The 27,376-nt window shown below is 39.0% G+C and overlaps 1 protein-coding gene across 5 annotated transcripts in view; it reads left to right on the top strand.

The window, feature by feature from the left end:
* Positions 1-26,651, top strand: part of LOC106847300 (antigen WC1.1-like) — a 53,074-nt gene extending 26,423 nt beyond the window's left edge. The window contains exons 7-16 of one of the 5 annotated variants that reach the window (XR_011497196.1): positions 949-1,263; positions 22,045-22,086; positions 22,179-22,493; positions 22,596-22,646; positions 22,722-22,754; positions 23,152-23,289; positions 23,721-23,813; positions 24,039-24,097; positions 25,198-25,344; positions 26,385-26,649. Coding sequence is in view for 3 of the 5 variants with exons in the window: in XM_070495237.1 (XP_070351338.1) it covers positions 949-1,263; positions 22,045-22,086; positions 22,179-22,493; positions 22,596-22,646; positions 22,722-22,754; positions 23,152-23,289; positions 23,721-23,813; positions 24,039-24,122; positions 25,198-25,344; positions 26,385-26,503 (1,337 nt within the window). In the remaining 2 variants the exon portion in view is untranslated. Of the gene's footprint in view, positions 1-948; positions 1,264-22,044; positions 22,087-22,178; positions 22,494-22,595; positions 22,647-22,721; positions 22,755-23,151; positions 23,290-23,720; positions 23,814-24,038; positions 24,123-25,197; positions 25,345-26,384 lie in introns of all 5 variants that reach the window. The other 4 variants (XM_070495238.1, XM_070495237.1, XR_011497197.1 and 1 more) reach the window with 4 other exon arrangements.
* Positions 26,652-27,376: the final 725 nt, after the last annotated feature.

The following is a 27,376-nucleotide window of genomic DNA, read 5'->3' as shown; positions in this document are numbered from 1 at the left end:
ATCCTTCCTTCTCAGAAATATCTGCTGGCAGAGCCATTTCTTACAGTTTCCATTTGAAAGCAGGGCTCAGTCTTCAGTTACCCACAGTAGTAGAATCTTGAGATCCACTGTACTAGTTTCCATTTGTTGTTGTAACAAATTATCACATTATTAGTGGTTTTAAACTACATATATTTGTTATCTTCCAGTTTTGTAAGTTAGATGTCCAACACTGATCTCACTGGGCTAAAATCAAGGCGTCAGTAGGTCTGTATCTCTTCTGAGGCTCTGGAGGAGAATCCTTTTCTTGTCTTTTCAAGCTTCTAGAATCTGACTGCATCCCTTGACTCAATGCCCTCTTCCTTCATCATCAGACCAGCAATATTGCACATCTCTAACCATTCTTCCATAGTTAGACCTCCCTCTAACCAAAGCCAGGAAAAGTATTCCACTTTTAAGGATAGTGGGTCTAAGAATGTGATTAGATGACTCACCTGGCTAATCCATGACATTCCAGGTTAACCTCACCATTCCAAGGTCCTTATCTTAATCACATCTGTACAGTCCCTTTTGCTATGTGAGGTAACACATTCAGAGGTCCCAGGGATTGGGACGTAGGCATCTTTGGGGGTGCATTATTCTGCCTACCACCTCACTATCCCCACTCCCTTTCACACACTCTGTCAGAAGTTCTGTCAGGATGAAGGATTCAGCTTTCCCTCCATGCAGAGTGCCAGGTCAGGGGTCCTCTCAGTTCATATTCCACTACGTCATTGTGGTAGAAATAGAAAGACAGACACAAGCGGACAAAGTCAGGTAAAAAAGAGACAGTTTTCAGTCTTGCCACCTGGTGGGTGCTTCCTCAGCAAAGTCAGAGATGACTGTTCACAATCTGTGCGATAGAGAAAAACGCAGTGCGTTGAGTGGAATGTTCACTGTGCCCTGTTCCCCTACCCCTTTCAATTTTAGAGTTCCTGGCCCTCAGGATGGTGAGTGAGGACCAGGAGTGTGCTGGGTGGCTGGAAGTTTTCTACAATGGGACCTGGGGCAGTGTCTGCCGCAACAGCTTGGAAGCCATGACCTTGTCCATGATCTGCAGACAGCTTGGCTGTGGAGACAGTGGGACCCTAAATACTTCTGTTGCCTTTAGAGAAGGTTCTAGACCACGATGGGTAGATGGAATCCAGTGTCGGAAAACTGATAAGTCCCTCTGGCAGTGTCCTTCCGACCCTTGGAAATACAGTTCATGCCCTCCAACACAGGAAGCTTATATCACGTGTACAGGTGAATTACTGTCTGTTTCTATGTGTCTGTCCAGCTCTGTGGGATGTTGTTAGTGAGATTTTATATTTTCAAATCTAAGTGATGAGTGTAAGATATGTCTACAAAATGAAGTTTGAATGGGGCAAATTTAATCCATATGTCCCAACCTTGTTTCTTTTTTTTGATTGAGATATAATTGACATATAACCTTATATTAGTTTCAGGTGTACAACATAATGATTCTACATTTGTTTATATTGGGAAATGATCACCACAATAAGTCAGCGTTAACATCCATCACCACACATAGTTAAAAGATTCTTTTCTTATGATGAGGACTTTTTGTTTGTTTGTTTGTTTTTTGGAGGAAGATTAGCCCTCAGCTAACTACTGTCAGTCCTCCTCTTTTTGCTGAGGAAGACTGGTCCTGAGCTAACATCCGTGCCCATCTTCCTCTAGTTTATACGTGGGACGCCTACCACAGCATGGCTGCCAAGCAGTGCCATGTCCGCACCCGGGATCCGAACTAGCGAACCCCGGGCCGCCGAGAAGCGGAACGTGCGAACTTAACCGCTGCGCCACCGGGCCGGCCCCATGATGAGGACTTTTAAGATCTACTTTCTTAGCAACTTTCAAATATACAATACAGTGTTAACTATAGTCACCATGCTGTACATTACATCCCCAGGACTTATTTATTTTATAACTGGAAGTTTTCACCTTTTGCCCACCTTCACCCATTTTGCCCACCCCAACCCCCTACCTCTGGTACTCAGCAATCTGTTATTTGTATCTATGAGCTTGTTTTTCTTGAAGATTCCACATATAAGTATGATTATATGGTGTTTGTCTTTCTATGTCTGACTTATTTCACTTAGCATAATGCCTTCAAGGTCCATCCATGCTGTTGAAAATTGCAAGATTTCCTTTTTTATGGCTGAATAATATTCCATTATATACATAACACATATACCATTAATGGAATAACATCATATAATGGAATAATACCATATAATGGGGTAGTATATTCCATTATACATATATGTATATAACACATATACAACATATACATACAACATATATATATACACACACATATATACCACATTTTTTTCTTTATCTATCATCCATTGATTGACATTAAGTTGCTTCCATGTCTTGATTATGATCACTAATGCTGCAATAAACATGGGGGTGTACATATCTTTTCAAATTAGTGTTTTCATTTCCTTCAGATAAATACCCAGAAGTTAAATTGCTGGATCATATAATAGTTATATTTTTAATTTTTTCAGGAACTTCTATACCATTTTCCATATTAGCTGCACCTATTTACATTCCCACTAACAGTACACAAGGGTTCCCTTTTCTCAACATCCTCGCCAACTGTGATTACTTCCTCTTTTTTTTTTAACGATTGGCACCTACACTGACATCTGTTGCCAATCTTATTTTTTTCCCCTTCTTCTTCTCCCCAAAGCCCCCCGGTACATAGTTGTATATTCTGGTTGTAGGTCCTTCTGTTTGTGCTATATGGGATGCCACCTCAGCATGGCTTGATGAGCGATCCCATGTCTGCGCCCAGGATCGGAAAGGCAACACCTTGGGCCCCCGAAGTGGAGCGTGCAAACTTAACCACTCGGCCACAGGGCCGGCCCCTTGTCATTTTGATATTAGCTATTCCAACAGATGTGAGGTGATATCTCACTGTGGTTTTGATTTGTGTTTCTCTGATGATTAGTGATGTTGGGCACCTTTTTATGTACCTGTTGGCTAACTGTATGTTTTCTTCAAAAATGTCTATTCAGATCCTCTGCCCATTTTTTAATCAGATTGTTTGGTTTTTTGGTATTGAGTTGTGTGAGCTCTTTATATATTTTGGATATTAACCCCTTATCAGAAATATAATTTACGAATATTTTCTCGCATTCTGTGAGTTGCCTTTTCATTTTGTTGATGTTTTCTTTTGCTGTGCAGAAGCTTTTAGTTTGATGTAGTCCCACTTGCCTAGTTTTTGCTTTTGGTGTCAAATCTAAAAAAATCACTGCCAAGAAAAATGTCAAGGAGCTTTTCCCTATGTTTTCTTCTAGGAGATTTATGGTTTGAGGTCTTACTTTCAAGTCCTTCATCTATTTTGAGTTAATTTTTGTGTATGGTGTAAGACGATAATCCAGTTTCATTCTTTTATGCATATGGTTGTACAGTTTTCCCAACACTATTATTGAAGAGATTATCCTTTCCCCATTGTACATTCTTGGCTCCATTCTCGTAAATTAATTGGCCCTTTATGCATAAATTTATTTCTGGGCTCTCTATTCTGTTTCATTGATCTCTGTGTCAGTTTTTATGTCAATACCATATTGCTTTGATTACTATAGATTTGTAATATAGTTTGAAATCAGGAAGCATGTTGCCTACAGCTTTGTTTTTTTCTTTCTCAAGATTGCTTTGGCTATTTCTTGTCTTTTGTAGTTCTATACAAATTTAAGGGTGTTTGTTCTATATCTGCAAAAAATGCCATTGGAATTTTGATAAGGATTGCAGTGAACCTGTATATTGCTTTGGGTAATGTGGACATTTCAATAATATTAATTCTTCCAATCAGTCAGCACAGCAAATCTTTGCAATTATTTATCTTCTTCAATGTCTTTTATCAACATCTTATAGTTTCCAGTGTACAGGTCTTTCTCCTCCTTGATTAAATTTATTTCTAGATGTTTTATTATTTTCAATGCAATCATAAATAGTATTGTGTGTGTGTGAGGAAGATTGGCCCTGAGCCAACATCTGTTGACAATCCTCCTCCTTTAGCTTGAGAAAGATTTGTCGCTGAGCCAACATCTGTACCAATCTTCCTCTGTTTTATGTGGGATGCTGCCACAGCGTGGCTTGACAAGCTGTGCTGGGTCCATGCCCAGGATCCAAACCTGTCAAGCCCAGGCCACCGAAGTGGAGTGCATGAACTTAACCACTACGCCACTGGGCCAGCCTGGGGATTGTTTTCTTAATTTCTCTTTCTGATACTTCGTTGTCAGTGTATAGAAATGCAACTATTTTTGTATGTAGATATTGTACCCTGCAACTTTACTGAATTCTTTTATTAATTCTAACAGCTTTTTGGTAGAGTCTTTCGGATTTTCTATATATAATGTCACGTCATCTGCAAATAGTGACAGTTTTACTTCTTCCTTTCAGATTTGCATGTCTTTTCTTTCTTTCTCTTGCCTAACTGGTAGGGCTAATAATGCCAAAACTATGTTCAATAAAAGTGACGAAAGTAAGCATCCTTGACTTGTTTGTGATGTCAGAGGAAAAGCTTTCAGCTTTTTGCAATTGAGTATGTTGTTAGTTGTAGCCTTGTCATATATGGCCTTTATTACATTGAGGTACAATCTTTCTTTACTCAACTTGTTGAGAGTTTTTATTATAAATGGATGTTGAATTTTGTCAAATGTCTTTTCTGCATTTATGGAGATGATCATATGATTTTATTTTTATTGAGGTCATGTTGGCTTACCATATTATACAAACTTCAGGTGTACATTATTGTATTTCACTTTCTGTATAGACTGCATTGTGTTCACCGCCAATAGTGTACTTTTTATCTGTCACCATACATATGTGCCATTTTGCCACTTTTGCCCTCCCCCAACCCCTTTCCCCTTTGGTAACCACTAATCTGTTCTCTATGTCCACATGTTTGTTTATCTTCCACGTATGAGTGAAATCATATGGTGTTTGTCTTTCTCTGTCTGACTTATTTCACTTAGCATAATACTCTCAAGATCTGCCCATGTTGTCGCAAATGATACAATTTTATCTTTTTTATGACTGATTTGTATTCCATTGTATATATACATACCACATTTTCTTTATCCATTCATCCATTAATGGGCACTTGGGTTGCTTCCATGTCTTGGCTGCTATGAATAATGCTGCAATGAACATAGGGGTGCATAAGTCTCTTTGAATGGTTGATTTCATATTCTTTGGATAATACTCAGTAGTGAGATAGCTGGATCAAATGGTATTTCTATTTTTGATTTTTTGTGAAATCTCCATACTTTTTTCTTAAGTGGCTACACCAGTTTGCATTCCTAACAGCACTGTATGAGGGTCCCTTTTTCTCCACATCCTCTCCAATATTTGTTATTTCGTATCTTGTAAATTATAGCCATTATGACATGTGTAAGGTGATATCTCATTGTAGTTTTGATTTGCATTTTCCAAATGAGTGATGTTGAACATCTTTTCATGTGCTTGTTGGCCATCTGTATATCTTCTTTGGAAAAACGTCTGTTCATATCTTCTGCCCATTTTTTGATGAGGTATTTTTTTGAGTTATATGAGTTCTTTATATATTTTGGAAATTAACACCTTGTCAGATATATGATTTGCAAATATTTTCTCCCAGTTGCTGTGTTGCCTTTTGTTTTGTTCATGGTTTCGTTTGCCTTGCAGAAGCTTTTTAGTCTGATGTAGTCTGATTTGTTAGTTTTTTCTTTTGTTTCCCTTCCCTGAGTAGACACGGTGTTCAAAAAGATACTACTAAGACTGATGTCAAAGAGTGTACTGCCTATACTTTCATCTAGGAGTTTAATGGTTTCAGGTCTTACATTCGAGTCTTTAATACATTGTGAGTTAATTTTTGTCTAAGGGGTAAGATAATGGTCTACTTTCATTCTTTTGCATGTGGCTGTCCAGTTTTCCCAGCACCATTTATTGAAGAGACTTTCCTCTCTCCGTTGTATGTTCTTGGTTCCTTTGTCAAAGAATACCTATCCATAGATGTGTGGTCTTATTTCTGACCTCTCAACTCTTTTCCATTGATCTAGGTGTCTGATTTTCTGCCAGCACCAAGCTATTTTGATTACTATAGCTCTGTAGTATATTTTGAAGTCAGGGATTGTGATACTTCCAGATTTGTTCTTTTTCTCAGGATTGCTTTGACTATTCAGGGTCTTTTGCTGTCCCATATAAATTTTAGGATTATTTGTTCTATTTCCATGAAGAATGTCATTGGGATTCTGATAGGGATTGCATTGAATCTGTAGATTTCTTTAGGTAATATGGACATTTTAACTATGTTTATTCTTCTAGTCTGTGAGCATGGAATATCTTTCCATTTCTTTATGTTGTCTTTGATTTTTTTCAATAATGTCTGATAGTTTTCAGTGTATAGGCCTTTCCTCTCCTTGGTTAAATTTATTCCTGGGTATTCTATTCTTTTTGCTATGATTGTAAATGGGGTTGTATTCTAGACTTCTCTTTCTGCTCATTTGTTATTAGTGTATAGAAATGCAACCGATTTTTATAAGTTGATTTTGTACCTTGAAACTTTGCTGTAGCTATTGATTATTTCTAATAGTTTTCTGGTGGATTCTTTAGGATTTTCTATAAGTAGACTCATTTCATCTGCAAACAGTGAGAGTGTCACTTTTTCCTTTCCAATTTGGATCCCTTTTATTTCTTTTTCTTGCCTAATTGCTCTGGCTAAAACTTCCAGCACTATGTTGAATAAGAGTAGTGAGAGTGGGCCCCTTTGTCTTGTTCCTGTTCTCAGAGGGATAACTTTCAGCTTTTCACCATTAAATACAATGTTGGCTGTGGATTTGTCATATATGACCTTTGTTATGTTGACGTACTTTCCTTCTATACCCATTTTATTGAGAGTTTTTATCATAAATGAATGTTGGATCTTGTCAAATGCTTTCTCTGCATCTATTGAGATGATCATGTGATTCTTATCCCTCATTTTGTTCATGTGGTGTATCACATTGATTGATTTGCAGATGTTCAACCATCCCTGAATCCCTGGAATAAATCCCACTTGATCGTAGCATATGATCCTTTTAATGTATTGTTGTATTCGATTTGCTAATATTTTGTTGAGGACTCCTGCATCTATGTTCCTCGGCAATATTGGTCTGTAATTTTCCTTTTTTGTGTTGTCCTTGTTTGTTTTTGGTATCAGGGTAATGTTGCCTCTATAAAATGAGTTAGGAAACATCTCATCCTCTACAATTTTTTGGAATAATTTGAGAAGGACAGGTACTAAATTTTCTTTGAATGTTTGGTAGAATTCTCCAGAGAAGCCATCTTGTCCTGGACTTTTGTTTTTTGGGAGGTTTTTTATTACTGTTTCAGTCTCTTTGTTTGTGATTGGTCTATTCAGATTCTCTATTTTTTTCTTGATTCAGTTTTAGGAGGTTGTGTGAGTCTAAGAATTTATCCATTTCTTCTAGGTTATCAAGTTTGTTGGTGTATTGCATTTCATAGTATTCTCTTACAATCCTTTGTAATTCTGTGGTGCCCATTGTCATTTCTACTCTTTCATTTCTGATTTTATTTATTTGAGTCTTCTCTCTTTTTATCTTAGCGAGTATGGTTAATAGCATGTCAGTTTTGTTTATCTCCTCAAAGAACAAGCTCTTAGTTTCATGGATCCTTTCTATTGTTTTCTTAGTCTCTATTTTGTTTATTTCTGTTCTGACTTTTATTATTTCCTTCCTTCTACTGGCTTTGGGCTTTGTTTGTTCTTTCTCTAGTTCTTTTAGGTATACTATTAGATTGTTTGTTTGAGGTTTTCCTTGTTTGTTGAGGTAAGCCTGTATTGCTATAAGTTTCCCTCTTGGTACCACTTTTGGTGCATCCCATAGGTTTTGGTATGTTGTGTTTTCATTTTCATTTGTCCCCAGGTATTTTTTTATTTCTACTTTTATTTCTTCATATCCAATAGTTGTTCAGTAGCATGTTGTTTAGTCTCCATGTATTTGTGTCTTTTCCAGCTTACTCCTTATAGCTGATTTCTAGTTTCTTACCATTTTGGTCAAAAAAGATGCTTGATAGGATTTCAATCTTCTTAAATTTATTGAGGCTCACCTTGTTTCCCAACATGTGGTCTATCTTTGAGAATGTTCCATATGCACTTGAGAAGAATGTGTATTCAGCTGTCTTTGGATAGAGTGTTCTATGGATATCTATTAAACTCATCTGGTCTAGTGTTTCATTTAGGGTCACTGTGTCCTTGTTGACTTTCTGTCTGGATGATCTATCCATTGACATAAGTGGGGTGTTAAGGTCCCCTACTATTATTGTGTTGCTGTCAGTTTCTCCCTTTGGGTCTGTTAATAGTTCCTTTATATATTTTTGTACCCCCATGTTAGGTGCATTTATATTAATGAGTGTATGCCTTCTTGGTGGAATGTGTCTTTTATCATTAGATAAAGCCTATCTTTATCTCTCTTTATCTTTTTTATCTCAAAAACTGCTTTGTCTTATATAAGTTTGTCCACTTCCACTTTCTTTTGTTTGGAGTATCATCTTCCATCCCTTCACTCTGACCCTATGTTTTTCTTTAGAGCTGAGATGTGTTTCTGGAGGCAGAATATTTTTGGGTCTTGTTTTTTAATACGTCCAGCCACCCTGTGTCTTTCAAGTAGTGAATTCAATCAATTTACATTTAGAGTGATTATTGATGTATGAGGTCTTAATGTAGCCATTTTATCTTTTGTTTTCCGGTTGTTCTATACTTCCATTGTTTCTTCTTCTTTGTATTTCTGTCTGCCATTTCAGTTTGGTGGTGTTTTGTGATGTTTTTTCCTCAGTTTTCTCTTTATTTGTGATTTGTGACTTTAATTTTTTGTTTTGTGGTTACCATGAGGTTTGTATAAAAGAGCTCATAGATAAGATAGTACTTTTTCTGATGGCATTTTATATCCATCAGCCTATACAGATTCCATCCCTTCCCTCTTCCCCTTCTATGTTTTTGTTCTCACAAATTATTCTTTTTTGTCATGTGAGTTTGTAACCAGATTAAAATGTTTATAGTTATTTTGATGCTTTCTTTCCCTTCATCATTTATGTTATAATTAGGTGTTTGCTAACCTATTCAGATATAGAACTCCAATTTTCTGAATTTGTCTATTTATCTCCTTCCTCAAAGCTTTGTAAACTCTTGCCCTTTTGTTTCAGGTAGGAGGGTTCCCTTCACCTTTTCTTGTAAGGCAGGTCTAGTGGCAATGAACTCCCTCAGCTTTTGATTGTCTGAGAAATCTTCTTTTCCCCTGTCATATCTGAAGGATAATTTCAGTGGATAAAGTATTCTTGGCTAATAGTTTTTGTCTTTCAGTATTTTGAATATTCCTTCCATTGTCTCCTAGACTGTAGGGTTTCTGCTGAGAAATCTACTGAAAGCCTTATACGGGTTCCTTTGTAGGTTATTTTCTTCTCTTTTGCTGCCCTTAATATACATTTTTGTCTTTGACTTTTGACAGTTTAATATTATATATGTTGGAGAAGGTCTTTTTGAATTGATATAATTAGGAGTTCTATTAACTTAATGTATGTTCACATGCAGTTCCTTCCCCAGGTTTTGGAAGTCCTCAGCTATTATTTCTTTGAGTAAGGTCTCTGCTCCTTTCTCCCTCTCTTCTCCCCCTGGGATACCTATAATCCTTATGTTACTTTTCCTAACTAGTCAGATATTTCTTGAAGAATTTCTTCACTTTTTAAAATCTTGATTCTCTCTCCTCCTCCACCTGAATTATTTCTATGTTTTTATCTTCAAGTTTACTAATTCTCTCCTCCATAAGATCTGCTCTATTCTTAATGCTTTCTACATTTCTTTTTTATCTCATTAATTGTGTTCTTCATATCCAGAATTTCTGTTTGGTTTTTTTTCTTAGAGCTTCAATCTCTTTGGTGAAGTGTTCTTTCTGTTCCTTAATATTATTCCTGAGCTCACTGAACTATCTTTCTCAGTTTTCTTGTAACTTGTTAAGTTTCTTTATGACAGCTATTTGAATTCTCTGTCAGTTAGGTTGTAATCTTCTGTGACTCTGAGTTTGGTTTCTGGAGAGTTGTCATAATCCTTCTTTTCTTCCATTTTGCTGTAGTTCTTCCTGGTGTTTGATGAATTGATCCTCTACCAGTGCATTTGTGGTAGTAATCACCTTTTCTTATTAAAATACAGCTTTGGTTACTTTGTTTCTGATCTCCTTGGTCTCATGTTCCTCCACTGCATCTCCAGAGGTTCAAATGCTGTTGTCCTGTGCACCACTTGCACTGCTGGTCCTGAGTTGTCTGGGGGTGCTTGTTGCACCACTCCCAGGGCTGCTGGGTTCACAGTTGTTGCTGTCAATGGAAGGGGCCTGGGACCTGGGGACTTGTATATAGCCCCCATTGCTGGTGGAGCTGATCTCAAGGGTGGCGTCGCTGGGGGCTGGGGGATCCCACCCTGTCTGCTTGCAGTTGTGTGGGTCAGGCTGCTGCCACTCCACTGACCATTGTGGGATGGAGCCACCACCAGGTGCTACTGCCACTGGCCACCACTGCCATGACTCCTTAGGTGTTTACACAGATGGGGCTGGGCCACCCTTACCTCCACTCACAGTCATCTGACTGCTGTGTGAACATTTACACCCTGTATTGCTGTCACTGGGGGAGGGGGGCTTCTCCCATAGCTCCATAGCTTTCCAGGAAATCCTCTCATGGTCTATGGATGTCTGTTTGGTTGTAATTTAGAGGGGAGAGACAAAAGGAACCACTCACTCTACCATGATGCTGATGTCACTCCCAAGATGATCATATGATTTTTATCCTTCATTTTGTTAATATAGTGTATCATATTAATTGATTTGCAGATGTTGAACCATCCTTGTATCCCTTGAATAAATCCCTCTTGATCATGGTGTATGATCCTTTTAATGTATCATTGAATTTTATTTGCTAGTATTTTCTTGAGGATTTTTGCATGTTCTGTATTCATTAGGGATATTTGACCGTAATGTTCTTTTCTGTAAGTGTCCTCGTCCAGGTAATACTAGCTTCATAAAATGAGTTTGGAAATGTTCGTTCCTCTTCTATTTTTGGAAGCGTTTGAGAAGGATTGGTATCCTTCTTTGAATGTTTGGTAGAATTCACTAGTAAAGCCATCACGTCCTGGACTTTTGTTTGTTAGGATGTCTTCAATTACTGGTTTAATCTCCTTACTAGTAATCTGTCCAGAATTTCTATATGATTCAGTCTTAGTAGTTTTTATGTTTCTATGAATTTATCCATTTCTTGTAGATTGTCCAATTTGTTAGCAGATAATTGTTCATAGTCATCTCTTAGGATATTTTGCATTTCTGTAGCTTCAGTTGTAATGTCTCCTCTTTCACTTCTGATTTTATTTGTCTGAGTTTTCTCTCTTTTTTTCTAGTGATTCCAGCTAAAGGTTTGTCAACTTTATCTTTTCAAAAAATCAACTCAGTTTCATTAATCTTTTCTATTGTCTTTTAGTCTCTATTTTATTTCTGAGAGTAAAATAGGATCTATCTTAGAGAATGTTCCATGCACGCTTGAGAAGAATGTGTATTCCTTTGCTTTTGGATAAAATGTTTTGTATGTGTCTGCTAATGCCATCTGAGCTAATGTGTCATTGAAGGCCAATGTTTCCTTATTGAATTTCTGGCTGAATTATCTATCCATTGATATAAGGAGGATATTAAAGTCCCCTACTATCATTATATTGCTTTTTATGTCTCCTTTTAGGTCTATTAGTATTTGCTTTATGTATAGGTGCTCCTATGTTGGATGCATAAATATTTATAAATATTATATCCTTTTGTTGGATTGACTCTTTTATCATTATATAATGGCCTTCTTTTCCTTTAGAACAGTCTTTGTCTTAAAGTCTATTTTGTCTGAAATAAATATAGCTACCCAGCTTTCTTTTGGTTTCCATTTGCATGTAAAATCTTTTTCCATCCCTTCTGTTAAGCTTTCTAAGGAATTGCTAATGCAGTATTAGATTATGTTTATTAACCTATATTTGCTCAGTCAGAAGGATGAGAAGTAAGACTTCAGTCATACGAATCACTTACTATGTCCTAGTCATTATATTGAATTTTTTCACATTTAATGAAATTCAATATGTGCAACAAAGTTTTAATAGGTATTATGGTGATAATTTTACTCAGATGAGGAAACTGAGGTTAGGAGTATTTAAATGATATACTCAACACCTTAAAGTAAACGAGGCACAGTCCAGGGAATCCAATCCTGTTTGCTCCATCTCATAAGCTTATGATTTTTTTACTCTGCAAGGCATTTACATCACTCAGACTACTTCTCAAGTCTGTCTACTTACAGACAGTAATTGAGTCCCTGTAGGTACAAACTTATGTTCCAGGCATGAGGACAGAGAAGAGAAGGAAATATAGTTACTGTGGAAAGGAAAATGCCTCTTTTCTGTCAATTCACCACTGTACTCTACTATCAATACAATTCTGGTCGCCAAATTTTGGGGGATTTCCAACCTAGAAATTCTCTGACACCAATTGAGTGTCATACAATTTAACTCAATTCTGACACTAGCTACCTGGAAATAGCATCAGATCCCACAGGTTAAGGGCTCAGTCTACAAGACTGCTCCTACTTTAGACACCAATAACAAGTCCAGGTTGTCACCTGTGCTTCTGATGACCAACTGTAAACCAGAGGTTCCCACAACCCCCTCTATGGGTTTGATAATTTGCTAAAATAGCTCACAAAACTCGGTGAAATCATTTACTTACTAGATTTTATTATAAAAAGATACAACTCAGGAACAATCACATAGAAGAGATACATAGGACAAGGTATGGGGAAAGGTGCAAGGAAGTTCCATGCCCTCTCAATGCATTCCATTCTCCCAGCACCTTCATGTGTTCACTAACTCAGAAGCTTTCCAAACTCCATTGTTTAATATTTATGTAGACTCTTCATTTGGAGGCATGACTGATATAACTATTGGCCATCAGTGATTGATTCAACTTCCAATCCCTTTCCCCTCCTAATAGGTCAGGGGGTGGGGTTGAAAGTTCTGCCTTCTAATCACATGGCTTATTCCTATGGCAACTAGCCCCCATCTTGTGGTTATCTCTCTAGGAGCTTTCCAAAAATCACTCTATTACATAAACTTACCTATGGTTGAAAGAGGCTTCTTATGAATAACTAAAAGAAAACCCTTGCAGTATTATCTCTCTGCTTCATAGATATTTCAGCATCCAGGAACAAGAACTAATATTATAACGAAAGATGCCCCTAAAGCTCTTATCACTTAGGAAATTAGGGTTTTAGGAGCTGTGTGCCACGAGTATGGGAAGAAGACCAAAGACATATTTCTTATTATGTATCACATGCTGCCTTCATGGAGCTACAATCCAATGCTAAAAACACTCTCTGGACAGAAATTTCTAGTGTCATGAAGAAATAGAAAGTTCTGAGGAAGTGTGCACGTGCGGCAAAAGAATAAATCCATTTAGAGTGAGACCTGAAAAACAAATCAATAAAGCCAATAAAGGAAAGAAAGTGGAGAGATCTTTTTGGTCAGTGTAAATACTGAGGTGTGGGAAATATGGTGTCTATGAGGTACTGAGAAAAGTCCATCATGGCCATAACAGAAAGAGGTTGAGGGAGAGCTATGCAGGTTTACCCTGGAATGGTGAGCAGAGCCAAGACTGCTCTTAGGCAGGACCCAAGACCCAAGAAAACAATCCTGTTAAAGAGAAATTTGTTTATCTTTTTGTCTACCTCATCATGGAGAACTGCTGTGTGGTCAGTGGCCTGGGTTCCCTGTATCTTTCTGTTTGAATTTATCTCTTCTAAGAGGTCCTCAGAATCCAAGTCTTCTTGACTGATCCTTCATCCTCTGGGCCTTCCTCCTTTACTACTGTGTACTAATATGTCCCTTTCATCTGACTCTCTCAAAATCTTCTGCAGAGTCTCCTGGAATTTTGAGCCCATCATCTTCAAATTCCCTTATATCATCACTATTGCCTTCACTTTCATGTTCTGATAAAAACTTGACTTTTCTCTGAAAACACTGATTTCCCTGTGAATCGGAGGCTGTGTGTTTCTCTTTCAACACACTTTTCTCTGGACTGAGACTTGGAACAGTTATACTCCTTGCACTCAGTTGTCCTTTTCAGTAATTCCTCTTCTGTGTTTCTTCTCAACATCCAGCTACTTTGAAATTCATTCCATGAAGCAATACTACCCACTATTTGTTTATTGTTGTCATCATCCAACCTTCTAGTCACTTCCCTTTGTCCACTGAAGACTGCAACTTTAGGCTCACCAGGTTCTTCATCTCTGCCTTATTCCTGGAACCATTAGTCATTACTTCAGCATCTTTAAACACAACTGATACAACATTCTGGTCTCTCAACTCATTGAGATCCTCATTTCTAAGCACCTTTCCTTCCATTCCTTCTCTGCCTATGCATACACTAATAATCATCAATAACTAAACATCTTGAAATCTTGATTTCTTTATTCCATTCTCTGACCACTGCTTCTTATCCTTGAACCTTTTCTATTTCTTTATTGAGATAACATTGGTCTGTAACATTATATAAATTTCAAATGTACATCATATTTCCTTTTTTGATCACTTTTTTAATTTTATTTTTATTGCAGTAATATTGGATTATAACACTATATAACTTTCAGGTGTAAATAGTAATATATTTTGAATTTTGTGTAGATTACATCATGCTCAGCAACCAAAGACTAATTATAATCCATTGCCACACATGTGTGCCTAACCACCCTTTTCCCTCTCCTCCCTCCTCCCTTCCCCTCTGGCAAGCACCAATCCAATCTCTGTTGCTATGTGTTTGTTTGTCATTGTTTTTATCTTCTACTTATGAGTGAGATCATGTGGCATTTGATGCTTTATCCCTCTGACTTATTTCACATAGCATAATACTCTCAAGATCTATCCATGTTGTCACAAATGGCCAGATTTCATCATTTCTTATGGCTAAGAAGTATTCCATTGTGTATATATACCATGTCTTCTTTATCCATTCACCCCTTGATGAGCACCTAGGTTGCTTCCAAGTCTTGGCTGTTGTGAATAAGGCTGCAATGAACATAGAGGTGCATGTATCTTTATGCATTCGTGTTTTCAAGTTCTTCGGATAAATACCCAGCAGTGGAATAGCTGGATCATATGGTAGTTCTATTCTTAATTTTATGACGAAACTCCATTCTGCTTTCCATAGTGGCTGCACCAGTTTGCACTCCCACCAGTAGTGTACAGGGTTCCCTTCTCTCCACATCCTCTCCAACACATGTTTCCTATTGTGTTAAGTATAGCCATTCTGATGGGAGTGAGGTGATACCTCATTGTAGTTTTGATTTGAATTTCCCTGATAGCTAATGATGTTGAGCATCTTTTCATATGCCTGTTGGCCACTCGTATATCTTCTTTGGAGAAATCTCTGTTCAGATCTTTTGCCTATTTTTTAACTGGGTTTTGGTTTTTTTGTTGTTGAGACATATGAGTTCTTTGCATATTTTGCATATTAACCCTTCATCTGATATATGGTTTGCAAATATCTTCTCCCAATTGTTAGGTTGTTTTTTCATTTTGTTGATGGTTTCCTTTGCTGTGTGGAAGCTTTTTAGTTTGACGTAGTCCCATTGTTTATTTTTTCTTTTGTTCCCCTTGCCCGGTCACTCATGTACTTGAAAATATACTGCTAAGACTGATGTCAAAGTGCATACTGCCTATGTTTTCTAGTAGAATTTTCATGGTTTCAGGTCTTACATTCAAGTCTTTAATCCATTTTGAGTTTATTTTTGTGCATGGTATAAGATAATGGTCTACTTTCATTCTTTTGCATTTTCTTTTTTTGTGTTGTCCTTGTCTGGTTTTGGTATCAGGATAATGTTGGCTTGTAGAATGAGTTAGGAAGTCTCCCCTCCTCTTCAATTTTTTGGAAGAGTTCGAGAAGGATAGATATTAAGTCTTCTTTTAATGTTTGGTAGAATTCACTAGGGAAGGCATCTGGTCCTGGACTTTTATTTTTGGGGATGTTTTTATTATTGTTTCAATTTCCTTAGTAGTGATTGGTCTATTCAAATTCTCTGCTGCTTCTTGTTCAAGTTTTGGAAGATTGTATGATTCTAATAATTTATCCATTCTTCTAAATTATCCAATTTGTTGGCATAGCTTTTCATAGCATTATCTTATAATCTTTTGTATTTCTGAGTTGTCTGTTGTAGTTTGTCCTCTTTCATTTCTGATTTTATTTATTTGATCCATCTCTCTTTTTTTCTTGGTGAGTCTAGCTGAAGGTTTGTCAATTTTGTTTATCTTTTCAAAGAACAAGCTCTTGGTTTCATTAATTTTTCTATTGTGTTTTAGTCTCTATTTCATTTATTTCTGCTCTGATTTTTATTTCCTTCCTTCTGCTGATTTGGGGATTTGTTTGTTCTTCTTTGTCCAGTTTCTTAGGTGCACTGTTGGATTGTTTATATGGGATTTTTCTTGTTTGTTGAGGTAGGCCTGAATTGCTATAAACTTCCCTTTTGGAACTACTTTTGCTGTATCCCATAGATTTTGGCATGTCGCATTTCCATTTTCTTTTGTCTCCAGATATTTTTTCATTTCTCCTTTGATTTCTTCATTGACCCAATCGTTGTTCAGTAGCATTTTGTTTAATCTCCACATTTTTGTGGCCTTTCTGATTTTCTTCCTGTAGTTGATTTCTAGTTCCATACCTTTGTGGTTAGAAAAGATGCTTGGTATTATTCCAGTATTCTTAAATTTATTGAGACTTGTTTTGTTGCCTAATATGTGATCAGTCCTGGAGAAGGTGCCATGTGCATTTGAAAAGAATGTGTATTCTGTGGTTTTTGGATGGAATGTTCTATATATATCCACTAAGTCCATCAGGTCTAATGTGCCATTTAAGTCCAGTGTTTCCTTATTGATCTTCTGTTTGGATCATCTGTCCATTGGTGTAAGTGGAGTGTTAAAGTCCCCTACTATTATTGTGTTACTGTCTATTTCTGCTTTTATGTCTGTTAATAATTGCTTTATATATTTAGGTGCTCCTATGTTGGGTGCATAGATATTTGCAAGTGTAATATCCTCTTATTGGATTGTTCCCTTTATCATTATGCAGTGCCCATCTTTGTCTCTTGTTACAGTTTTTGTTTTAAAGTCTATTTTGTCTGATATAAGTATTGCTACCCCTGCTTTCTTTTCTCTGCCATTTTCATGGAGTATCTTTTTCCATCCCTTCACTTTCAGTGTCTGAGTGTCTTTAGGTCTGAAGTGTGTCTCTTGAATGCAGCATATATATGGGTCTTGTTTTTGTATCCAATCCGCCACCCTATGCCTTTGGATTGGAGTGTTTAGTCCATTGACATTTAAAGTAGCTACTGATAAATACGTATTTATTGCCATTTTGTTACTTTTTTCCTGGGTGTTTTAGTAGTTCTTCTCTGTTTATTTCTTCTTATCTTGCTCTCTTCCTTTGTGGTTTCATGGCTTTCTTTAGTAATGTGTTTGATTTCTTTCTTCTTATTTATTTGTTTTTTATTTTAGGTTTCTGGTTTGTGATTACCATGAGGTTCCTATATAATATTCTACATATATAGCAATCTGTATTGAGTTGATAGTCTCTTTAGCTTGACCTCTTTCTAAAAGCTCTACTCTTTTACTCCTCTCCTCCCACATTTTATGTTTTGGAAATCATATCTAGTCTCTTGTTTTGTGTGTGTCTATCCGTTACCCTCTTATCATTGAAATAGGTAATTTTAGTACTTTGTCTTTTAACCTTCATATTATCTTCATAGGTGGTTGATCTGCTACCTTTACTATATTTTTGCCTTTACCAGGGATTTTATTGCCTGCTTTGTTTGTTGTTGTTGTGGTTTGATAATTTTCTTGACCCTGTTTGTGGTCTTCTCTTTCCCACTTAAATCCCTTCAGCATTTCTTGTAGAACTGGTTTCTTGGTGATAAACTCCTTTAATTTTTGCTTCTCTGGGAAGCTCTTTATCTCTCCTTCCATTGTGAATGATAACTTTGCTGGATAGGATATTCTTGGCTGTAGGATATTCTTTCAGCACTTTATATATGTCATGCCACTCTCTTCTAGCCTGAGGGGTTTTGGCTGAGAAGTCTACCGATAGCCTTATGGGCTTTCCTTTGTATGTCACTTGTTGCTGTTCTCTTGCCACTTTTAGGATTCTCTCTTTATCTTTAATTTTGGACATTTTAATTATAGTGTGTCATGGTGTGGGCCTCTTTGGGCTTATTTTGTTTGGTGCTCTCTGTGCTTCCTGTACTTGGATGTCTGTTTCCTTCCTTAAGTTAGAAAATTTTTCAGCTATTACTTCTTCAAATAGATTCTCTACCCCTTTGTCTTTCTCTTCTCCTTCTGGGACACCTATAATACAGATGTTAGAGCATTTGATATTGTCCCAGAATTCCCTTAGACTGTTATCATTCTTTTTAATTCTTTTTTTCTTTTATCTGTTCAGCTTGGGTGATTTCCTCTAGTCTTTTGTCCAGCTTGCTGATCTGCTCTTCTGTATCATCTACTCTGCTATTGAGTCCCTCTAGTGAATTTTTCATTTCCAGTATTCTATTCTTCATTTCTGATTGGTTCTTTTTTATATTTTCCAATTCTTTGTTGATGTTCTCACTGTGTTCATCCAGTCTTCTCCCAATATCATTGAGCATCCTTATGAGTTTTTATTTGAACTCTTTTTAAGGTGGATTGCTTATTTCTGTTTCATTTAGTTCTTTTTCTGGGTTTTTGTCCTGTTCCCTTGCTTGGAATGTATTCCTTTGTCTCCTCATTACACCTCTTTCTCTGTGCTTGTATCCATGTACTAGGTGAATTGGCTATGTCTCCTGATCTTGGAGAAGTGGCCGTGTGGAAGAGACACCTTTTGAGGCCTGGCAGTGTGCTTCCCTCTCATCACCAGTCCAAATGATCCAGGAGTGACCCCTGTGTGGGCTACTTGTGTCATTCTGCTGTGACAGAGTTGCTCTTAATGCATGTACCCAGGGAATCTAGTCTTTCCCTTGCTGCATGGCTGTTTGTAAATTGGGATTGGGAAACCCCAGCACCATTGGCTACAAGGTATAATAGCACACTCCTGTTGCAGCTTTCCTGTTAATTGGGTAGGTACCCAGTGTAGCTGGTTACTAGGCTCAGGGGCTTACAGTTACTGTAGGCCTCAGGCCTGCAAGGCTGTTGTCAGCTGTTTTAGGATTGCAGCTGAGTGGGGTTGGCCCTAGGCACAGGAGCACCCAATTGTTTCAGGCTTTGGTAGGTGGGGCTGATACTCTTTTTGGCTGTTTGTGAAGCACAGGTCTTCTGCCACTGATAAGCCCCACCCCCCACAGCTCCATACACACCATCAACACAGTCCTGGCCCATGTGCACTTCCTGACCCCCAGAGCATATCCAGTCACCCCACTGCAGACCCCCCAGCTTTCCATCAATACCCCCTACAGTTTATCTGGTCCTCACATAGGCCCTGGCCCACAGAGGGGGGCACACACATCTGCCTGTAAAGGATCAAGGCACTGAGTCTATGCAGACCGAGAAGTCACCTGAGGGCTTGCTGTTGGGTGGGACTGGTCCCTAGGGCAGGCTGCCTGCCCTGGCTGAACTTGGTTAAACCTGTGCTCTAGTGGGTGTGGCAGACCCCTGGGCTAACAGGCCAGGGGAAGAACTTCAATGGCATCTGCTAGCTTCTGTGTCAGCACACCTGTACTACATCACAACAATGGCTGCCACCAATGTCTCAGTCTCTGGAGAGGTCTCACCTCTGACTGAGATGCACCCAGAGTCTACCAGGTGAGTTTCTTTTCACCAAAGGACTGTGAAGCCTTCTTTTTGGTGACTTTAGGTTGTTTTCTAAGATGGGTGAATTTGTGCATGGGCCCTTTGAGGGCTGGGATTTTTCAGGCTTGTCAGATAGCTTTTCTGGGGATATTCCTCACTGCAGTTAAAATCCAGTGAAGCCAGACAGTAGGACACTCACCTCAGTTGTGCCAAGTCTGAAGGATGCTTATAGCAGTAATGGGCCCCTACTTAGGATCCCACTCCTCCAGGGAGGGCTATGTCCCTTAGGTGGCTCCCACCCAGCTGGCTGTGAATCTCCGTGGCTCACAAAAGTGGCTTTTTTTCTCTCCCGAGGAATTTCTGCCTCTTCTGTCTCATTCAGGACTGTCTCATGTTGTGAGGGTTCTTTTTATCCAGTTTTCAGTTTCCCCTCCAGGGTAATTTTTCCAAAAATATTTGTAGTCTGATTGTGTTCATGGGAGGAGGTGAATTCAGAGTCTGCCTACACCACCATCTTGATGAGATCTGCTTCTTATCCTTATGTCTTATATCCCATAATGCTCCTTTACCAATCATTTTTATCCTCATGGAGACACTCAATCTTTTCCTCTGTCGATTTTTCTTAATTTTTCACTTTCCTCATATCCGCATTTTTTTCTTAGCCAGATTATATTTTTTAAAACACAACATTATAATCATTTAACTATATTCCATTTTCTTGCCTCTTCTTTGTCAGTCCTTACCTGGATATTCAACATATAGAAATAAATAAGTACATGTTTGTGGGGGACAAACATTTAGGCAATAACACCTTTCTCAACATTTCTTTCCTCTCTCTCACACACACACACACACAGACACACACACACACATACCATTCAGTTGTACTGTGGACAACATGCTGGGAGTCTCCTGAAATCTCCCAGAGGAGAGAATATAGCCATAGATATTTCAAAGGCAGAGGCTCACCCTCTTTCTTGCCTCTTTCCTCATCTCATTGTCTTTTCCCTGTTGAAGGCCAATGATGGTTTAAATCATTGAACCTTATATTGATAATATCTTTTCTACAGTAAAACACTCTGAATTGAGAGGTTGTAAAGTCTCTGACTCTGAAAGTGAAAAACCACCCCAAAAAGGTCCTGCCATCATTTTCTGAGATGTTCTCTGCATAGGGTAGGAGGTTTGATTGGATGATTTAGAAAGAATATAGAAATTCTGATATTTTATGAAAAGTACCAAGTACACTTCTGTTTTCTTCTGTTGTTTTGAACTTATATGTATTTAAGTTTTAATTCTTTTATTTTTTGTCTTTGGTTTGTTATCTCTATGTCCTCTCAATCTATTTTTCAGTATATTTGTTTGAGTCTCATGCAGACATTTATGTCTTACTTGCGAGCTCTTTGTCCAACTGTCTTTCTCTGAATTTTGATTGTTCTAGTCTGTACATTCCCTTTTTTAAGTTTCTTCTTACATAGTAATCTTTGCTTGCCCACATGTCATACTCAAAAATAGATGAGTAGTTTAGAATCTGTTTTAAAATTTTCCATTAAAAACTAAGTAAATGGAATATTGAATATAAACTAATTCTGTGCTTATGGACTAATTATTTTTAACATGCACTATTTATTACCACAAACCATTACCATTCATTTATATTTTCTTTATTATTTTACTGATTAGTAAGAATTTAAAGGAATTACTGGACTTGTATTCATCTATTCATGCATTCAATAAATATTTATCAAGCCCCTATACACAGTAATTATAGAAGATTCTCCATACATACTTGTTGAATGAATGTGCACAATGTGCCAGGCACTGTCCTAATAGCAGAAACACGGGGGTGAATAGATATGCAAGATCCTTCCTCTAGTGGAGCTTTCATTCAGGGGTGTGTGTGGGTGTATGTGGTTGTCTGCATACATGTCTTTCTGTGTTTATTCTGGAATGCAGTGAGTGATAAACAAGTAAACTGATAAAATAATTTCAGCTGGAGATAAGGGCTAAGATCCAGTGAATGTCTCATTAATCCAGCCCATTAGATTAATCATGAAACCTGTTATTTTCACTTGTCATTGGACTGAGCCAAGAACCTTAGATAATCTTATTTGGGGGCAAGACCACCCCCAGCTGTCCCTGATCCAGCACTTCCCTGTTGTCTGTTTCTGCAGGAATGAGACCCAAGAGCTGTCCAACTGCTGCCCCCTGCACAGGTACATCAGCCCCTCCTGCCTCCCCTGTTGGCTCCCAGGGGCTTCTTCCTTCCCACCAGGGTTGGTAACAGGAGGTGCTGCTGCCTTTTCAGACAAAGAGAAGCTCCGACTCAGAGGAGGAGACACGAAGTGCTCAGGGCGAGTGGAGGTTTGGCACAATGGCTCCTGGGGTACAGTATGTGATGACTCCTGGAGCCTGGCAGAAGCCGAGGTGGTGTGTCAGCAGCTGGGCTGTGGCTCTGCTCTGGATGCCCTGCAAAAGGCAGCATTTGGCCTGGGAAATGGGAGCATCTGGCTGGATGAAGTGCAGTGCAGGGGCAGGGAGTCCTCCCTGTGGGCCTGTGCTGCGGAGCCCTGGGGGCAGAATGACTGCAAGCATGAGGAGGATGCTGGAGTGAGGTGCTCTGGTGAGTGGAGGATCCGGGAATTGACCAAAAATTGAAGGAGGTATGAATTTAGATCCACAAGCACTTCCTGAACTAACCTGCTGTTCTGTGCTCTGGCTCCAGGAGAGGGTTTGCCTGAAATCCTGGGATCTGGGAGAGAACAATATGCCAGTGGTTAGTAAGGGTAACCCTATGGCTTTTCCAGGCCAACTCAGTACAGTGAGCCCATTTTCCTCCTATTCTCTGCAGGTGAGAGGAAAGCAGTTCTCCAAACCCATGCAAGTAAGTGATCCTTCTGCTCTGAACCATGTGATAGTGGAGAAAACCATATTTTCAGGGACCTGCTCTATTGAATATAAATATTTCTGGCAAAATTAACCATATTAGTATAGGCAAGGTCTAAGGTGTTTTTAGTCCTATTAAGTTGTGGCAGCTGCGATGCTCCAAAGCTTTACTAGCTTTCATTTTATAAAAATCCCTTAGAGCCAGATTCAGAAGACAGTTGACACTGCTCAGGACTGGGTCAATCATATCTTGGGGTTCAGGAAGATCCATTGTATCTGAATGGTGACTTCGTGGTCTTTAGGTCTCAAGGGATGACTGGGATAAGAGGGAGGGAGGACGGCTCTCCTAGGCTTATAACCCTCTCTGAAACCACATGGCCCTCTTCTCTCCTCAGGCACCAATTCAGGCTCAGCTCCTGTCCCTGGCTTCTTCTCCCTACCTGGGATCTTCTGTATCATACTGGGGGCCCTTCTTTTCCTGGTCTTTATCATCCTGGGAATTCAGCTGCACAGATGGAGAGCAGAGCATCAAGGTGGGCCTTAGGGGTGCTAAATGATCTGGAAAGTAGAGGAAAGGTTATTTCCAGTTGTGATACCAAGCCAGTTGTGACATCAAGAAAAGTGAACAAGTATTGGTCTCCATCTTCATTATCTGGCAAAAGTCCACCTTCTCTACAATAGACTTTAAGATTTGAAAGAATTGAATCCTTGGTCCTGGGTTGAATGTAAACTCTCAAAAATTATAACTTCCTGTGTGAACAGTGTCAGTGGAAAATGAGTATAGGATCAAGATCAGGGTCAGGAAATTTAGTTCTGTCTCAAAAAGGCACAAGGCTAAGAAAGGGGCCCTATCAGCCCACAGGGGTTTCCCCAAGTGTGAGAATTGGAGAGCACTGAAAACTTTGTCTATTGGTAAAGAGAATACCTCCAAGGGCAGTCTCTAAAGTCATGCCATACTCCCCAGCCTTATCTACTTTTGAAGATGCTGTTGATGAGCCCTTGTACCAAGAGATTGATTACATCATAAAACCAGAGGAAGACCTGTTGGACAGCCCAGGTATGTTCCATGCCCTCCCCTCTGTTCATGAGCTAGCCATGGGTTATCTTCAGCAAGAACAGACCCAACCACTAACCCAACCTCACAGAGTCAGCCTCCTCTTAAGTCAAGAGCTCCAAGCCTTCTCTCTACAAGTCTGAATCCTCAAGGTTTCTTCTAAACCATGACATTGGGCCACCTGGTGTGGGAAAAGTTTTCTGTTTGTTATGTTTTTCTCCTTAACAGATAACCTGTCTGATGACTCAGTGACTAAGCTGCCATATTACCCAGGGGACAACAAGCAGGTTGGAGACCCTGAATCTGCCCCAGGTAGTAGAGATAGGTCATCCCTTGGATGGTGTGGATGAGGAGGAGGAATCTCATCTGAAGAGAACTCATCCTACAATTAGGATGAGAAGGATCTCTTCTCTCCAGTTCACAACAATTTTTTCTTCTCTCTGCCCACTCTGTGACCTCAGAAAGAGAAAGATCATACTCAGCTTTCTGCATCCACAGCTACTTCTCCTCACTTACAGACATGCATCTAATGTATTATTATGGGTTCAAAGGCCATGTTTTTTTAAATAACATCTGAAACTGATAATCTCAAAAATTCTGTAGCAATAGAGAACATTTGGAAGTATGGTTGGACCCTGAGAGAGTATGATATTTGGATCATTTAATGGATTATGTATATATTGAGATCAAAAAAGTGTTTTTGGTAAGCCCTGGAATACATGGAGTGCTTGGTATCTGTGCTTACCCCCTACTAGAAACTCTTATTTACAAGAGACCTAAGAGAGGAGAATGCCCCTCCAGGATCTCCTCCAGATAGTGAAGATGGACAGCTCTTAGGATGAGGCATGTCCAGAAGGGCTCCTGGGGATCAGATCCTGAGGTCAGTTGGGTCTAGAGGGAATTGAAACCCAGGCCTCCTGTGATTGGGACTGGTGAGATCTCCTGTCACTGAGTGATAGATATCCATGCTTCCCTCTCCCTGCCAGCTCTGTGTCTCCCACAGCTTCAGAGGGCACATGAACAGCCTGGGTTCTCTCAATCTGGATTCATCCTTCCTCAGTCACTGATGTGTGCATATTATATGTTACAACTCAGTACCATATGCTTGAAAATAGTACCTGAAATTCATAGCACAATTGCTTTTGTTGATGATTTATGGTATGAGAGACCATATTAGAAAAATATTATTGACCTTCATGTATTGGAATATTTAGAAGATACAAATGATTTCTGAGAAGATTGAGATCAAATATATGCCTTTGAGACAACCCTGGGTATGGTGCCTATATTTATCAACTGTTAGAGTCTCTGCATTAGAAGGGACTTAAGATATCACCTAGTCCAACCCATATTTTGCTGTTTCCCCTAAGTCCTTGTCTACTTTCAGAGCCTCCAGGACAGCATGTCAATGCCACAGGAAATGGTTATGATGATGTTGAAGAGTCATTTGTTCCTGAAATTCCTTCTTTCCCTGGGATGAGTGAGAATTATTTTTCCCCAGAGGAGGGAGATAGTGCCAGGTATTCCCAGACAGGTGAGTGGACAGCTCTGTCTCCAGTAGCCTTACTTCCCTGCCATGGAAAAGATGAGTTTGGACCGTCAATAGTCAGTTTTTCTTTACTATCAGAATCTAGGTAGCCTCGTATACCTGGATAAGATCAGCTCTTCCCTTTCCCTAGTATATTACAGATATTTTATCTCTTCTGAGAGGAGAAACATGTTGTGTTCTCTGTGTCCATGTCCACCATCAGTTGGATGTAGAAATGTCTGTAATGAGTTGCAGAGGTTTTGTTCTCATTTTTCATATCCCAAACTGAGACATATGTTCCAACGATAAATTTGCGGACTCTCTCGGATTGCAAGAACTAATCTGGAAAGATTTTTAGTGGCAATGTAAATTAAATTTGTGAACTATGAAAACTTGTCTTGGGGTAACTATTTAACCAAATGTTTAAAGTTGATATTGCCCATTATCTATGAAAAATGTGCAATGGCCTTAATTAGAGGGTCATAAAATCTCAGCACTAGAAGGAAACAAAGACACATTTCTCTCACTGTTTCAATTGATAGATGAAGACCCTCATTCCTTAGGACTAGGCTTTCTGCTTATATTTGAGTATGTGGTCCCTGGGGAGTAGGAGATTGTGGGATTTGGCTGAGCTTCTCCCTTTCGGCATCTGACAGAGAACCCAAATTGTTCTCATGATTAATGTTAGGTCAGGCTTGATCTATTATTGAGGTGCTGAGGAGAGGTCATCTGAGGTGCTCTAGAGAGTCATCTCCACCCTCCATTCCTTAAGGAATTGTACCAGACTTCTGTAGAAGAGAGTGTTTGTGTCTGTCGTCCACTCCTTGCCATTATTGATCTATCTTCTTTCCAACTATTGAAATCAAGACAAGATTTGCACAGAGTGGCTGAGTCAGTATGGAGTAGCTCTATCTAGCCTCTCAGACAAGTGTTGGGTCCCCACAGCACTGGTCCCTCCTCCCTATTTTGTAACCACTTTTTACGTCTCCTTCCACCTTCCTTTATTTTTGTCAGCACTGAAACCAAGGTTCTCCTTACTATTTCAGACATCTCTCTACAGTCTCCTAGAGAAGCTGTCAACTATAGCATAGAAGAGAAAGAACCCTCATTGGTCCTGAGACAAGAAGACCCTGCGTATGATGATGTTGAGCTTAGCACCATATAGTGCCATTTTTGGAGCAAGTAACTCTTCAAAGAATCTCTGTAACGTTGTTTCCCAAATAAATGAGAATGTATCTTCTTCATTACTGCAATGTTTTTACATGTACCTATAATGAAAGGAAATTATTCATAATAAATACTCTGAGCTTCACAGACGAGTGCTGTTCTCTTAAAAATTTAAATACATTCACCCACACTGACCTTGGGAAATTCATTCTTCAAAGATATTCCTTTCACCAAATGAAACATCAGTTGAAAAATCAGTGTTATCACCATCCCACAGACTACATTCTTGCCTTCATTTAGGTACATATAAATTCATATTTTTCTTGAATAGCATGAAACTCTCGAAATCTGGCCCAGAACCAAGGACTTACTCTTAGGAAGATAAACTCAGAAATGAAAATTCTCAGGCCACATCCTAGAACTACTAAATCAGAATCTGTGTTGTCACAAAAGTTTCAGGTTATACTTATGCATATCAACGTTTGAGAAGCCCTGGTTTATGCAGAGCAAGGACAGACAGGCTGGGTTGAACACGTGTTTACAGGACAGGCCCCTTGCTATGTGGGAGGTGTAGGAATTGGGAGAGCAAGAGGGGAAGCCTCGAGATGGCTCTTCCCACAAGACAACATTCCCACAAGGAACCTTGACTTCCAGCCTCAGGTTCCTCTGAGAGGATAGGGGATCAGGGTACCTTCTGAGCAGAGGTCACCTGCCCTGGACTGGGAAGCATGAGGAAAAATCTCTGGCTTCAGCACTTAAGCACAAAAGGTGCGAAAAGTGGGGCTGAGCAAAGACAGGCCTCAGCAAAGGGAGAAAGAGTTCCCCCCAAATCAAGAGGAAGAGAAAGGGTGTACTTGTCTTGTTAATGTCC

This window comes from Equus asinus, chromosome 22 (assembly GCF_041296235.1).
Source record: "Equus asinus isolate D_3611 breed Donkey chromosome 22, EquAss-T2T_v2, whole genome shotgun sequence".
NCBI lineage: Eukaryota > Metazoa > Chordata > Mammalia > Perissodactyla > Equidae > Equus > Equus asinus.
The sequence above is the reverse complement of the archived record's forward strand: the minus strand, read 5'-3'. Positions and strand labels throughout refer to the sequence as shown.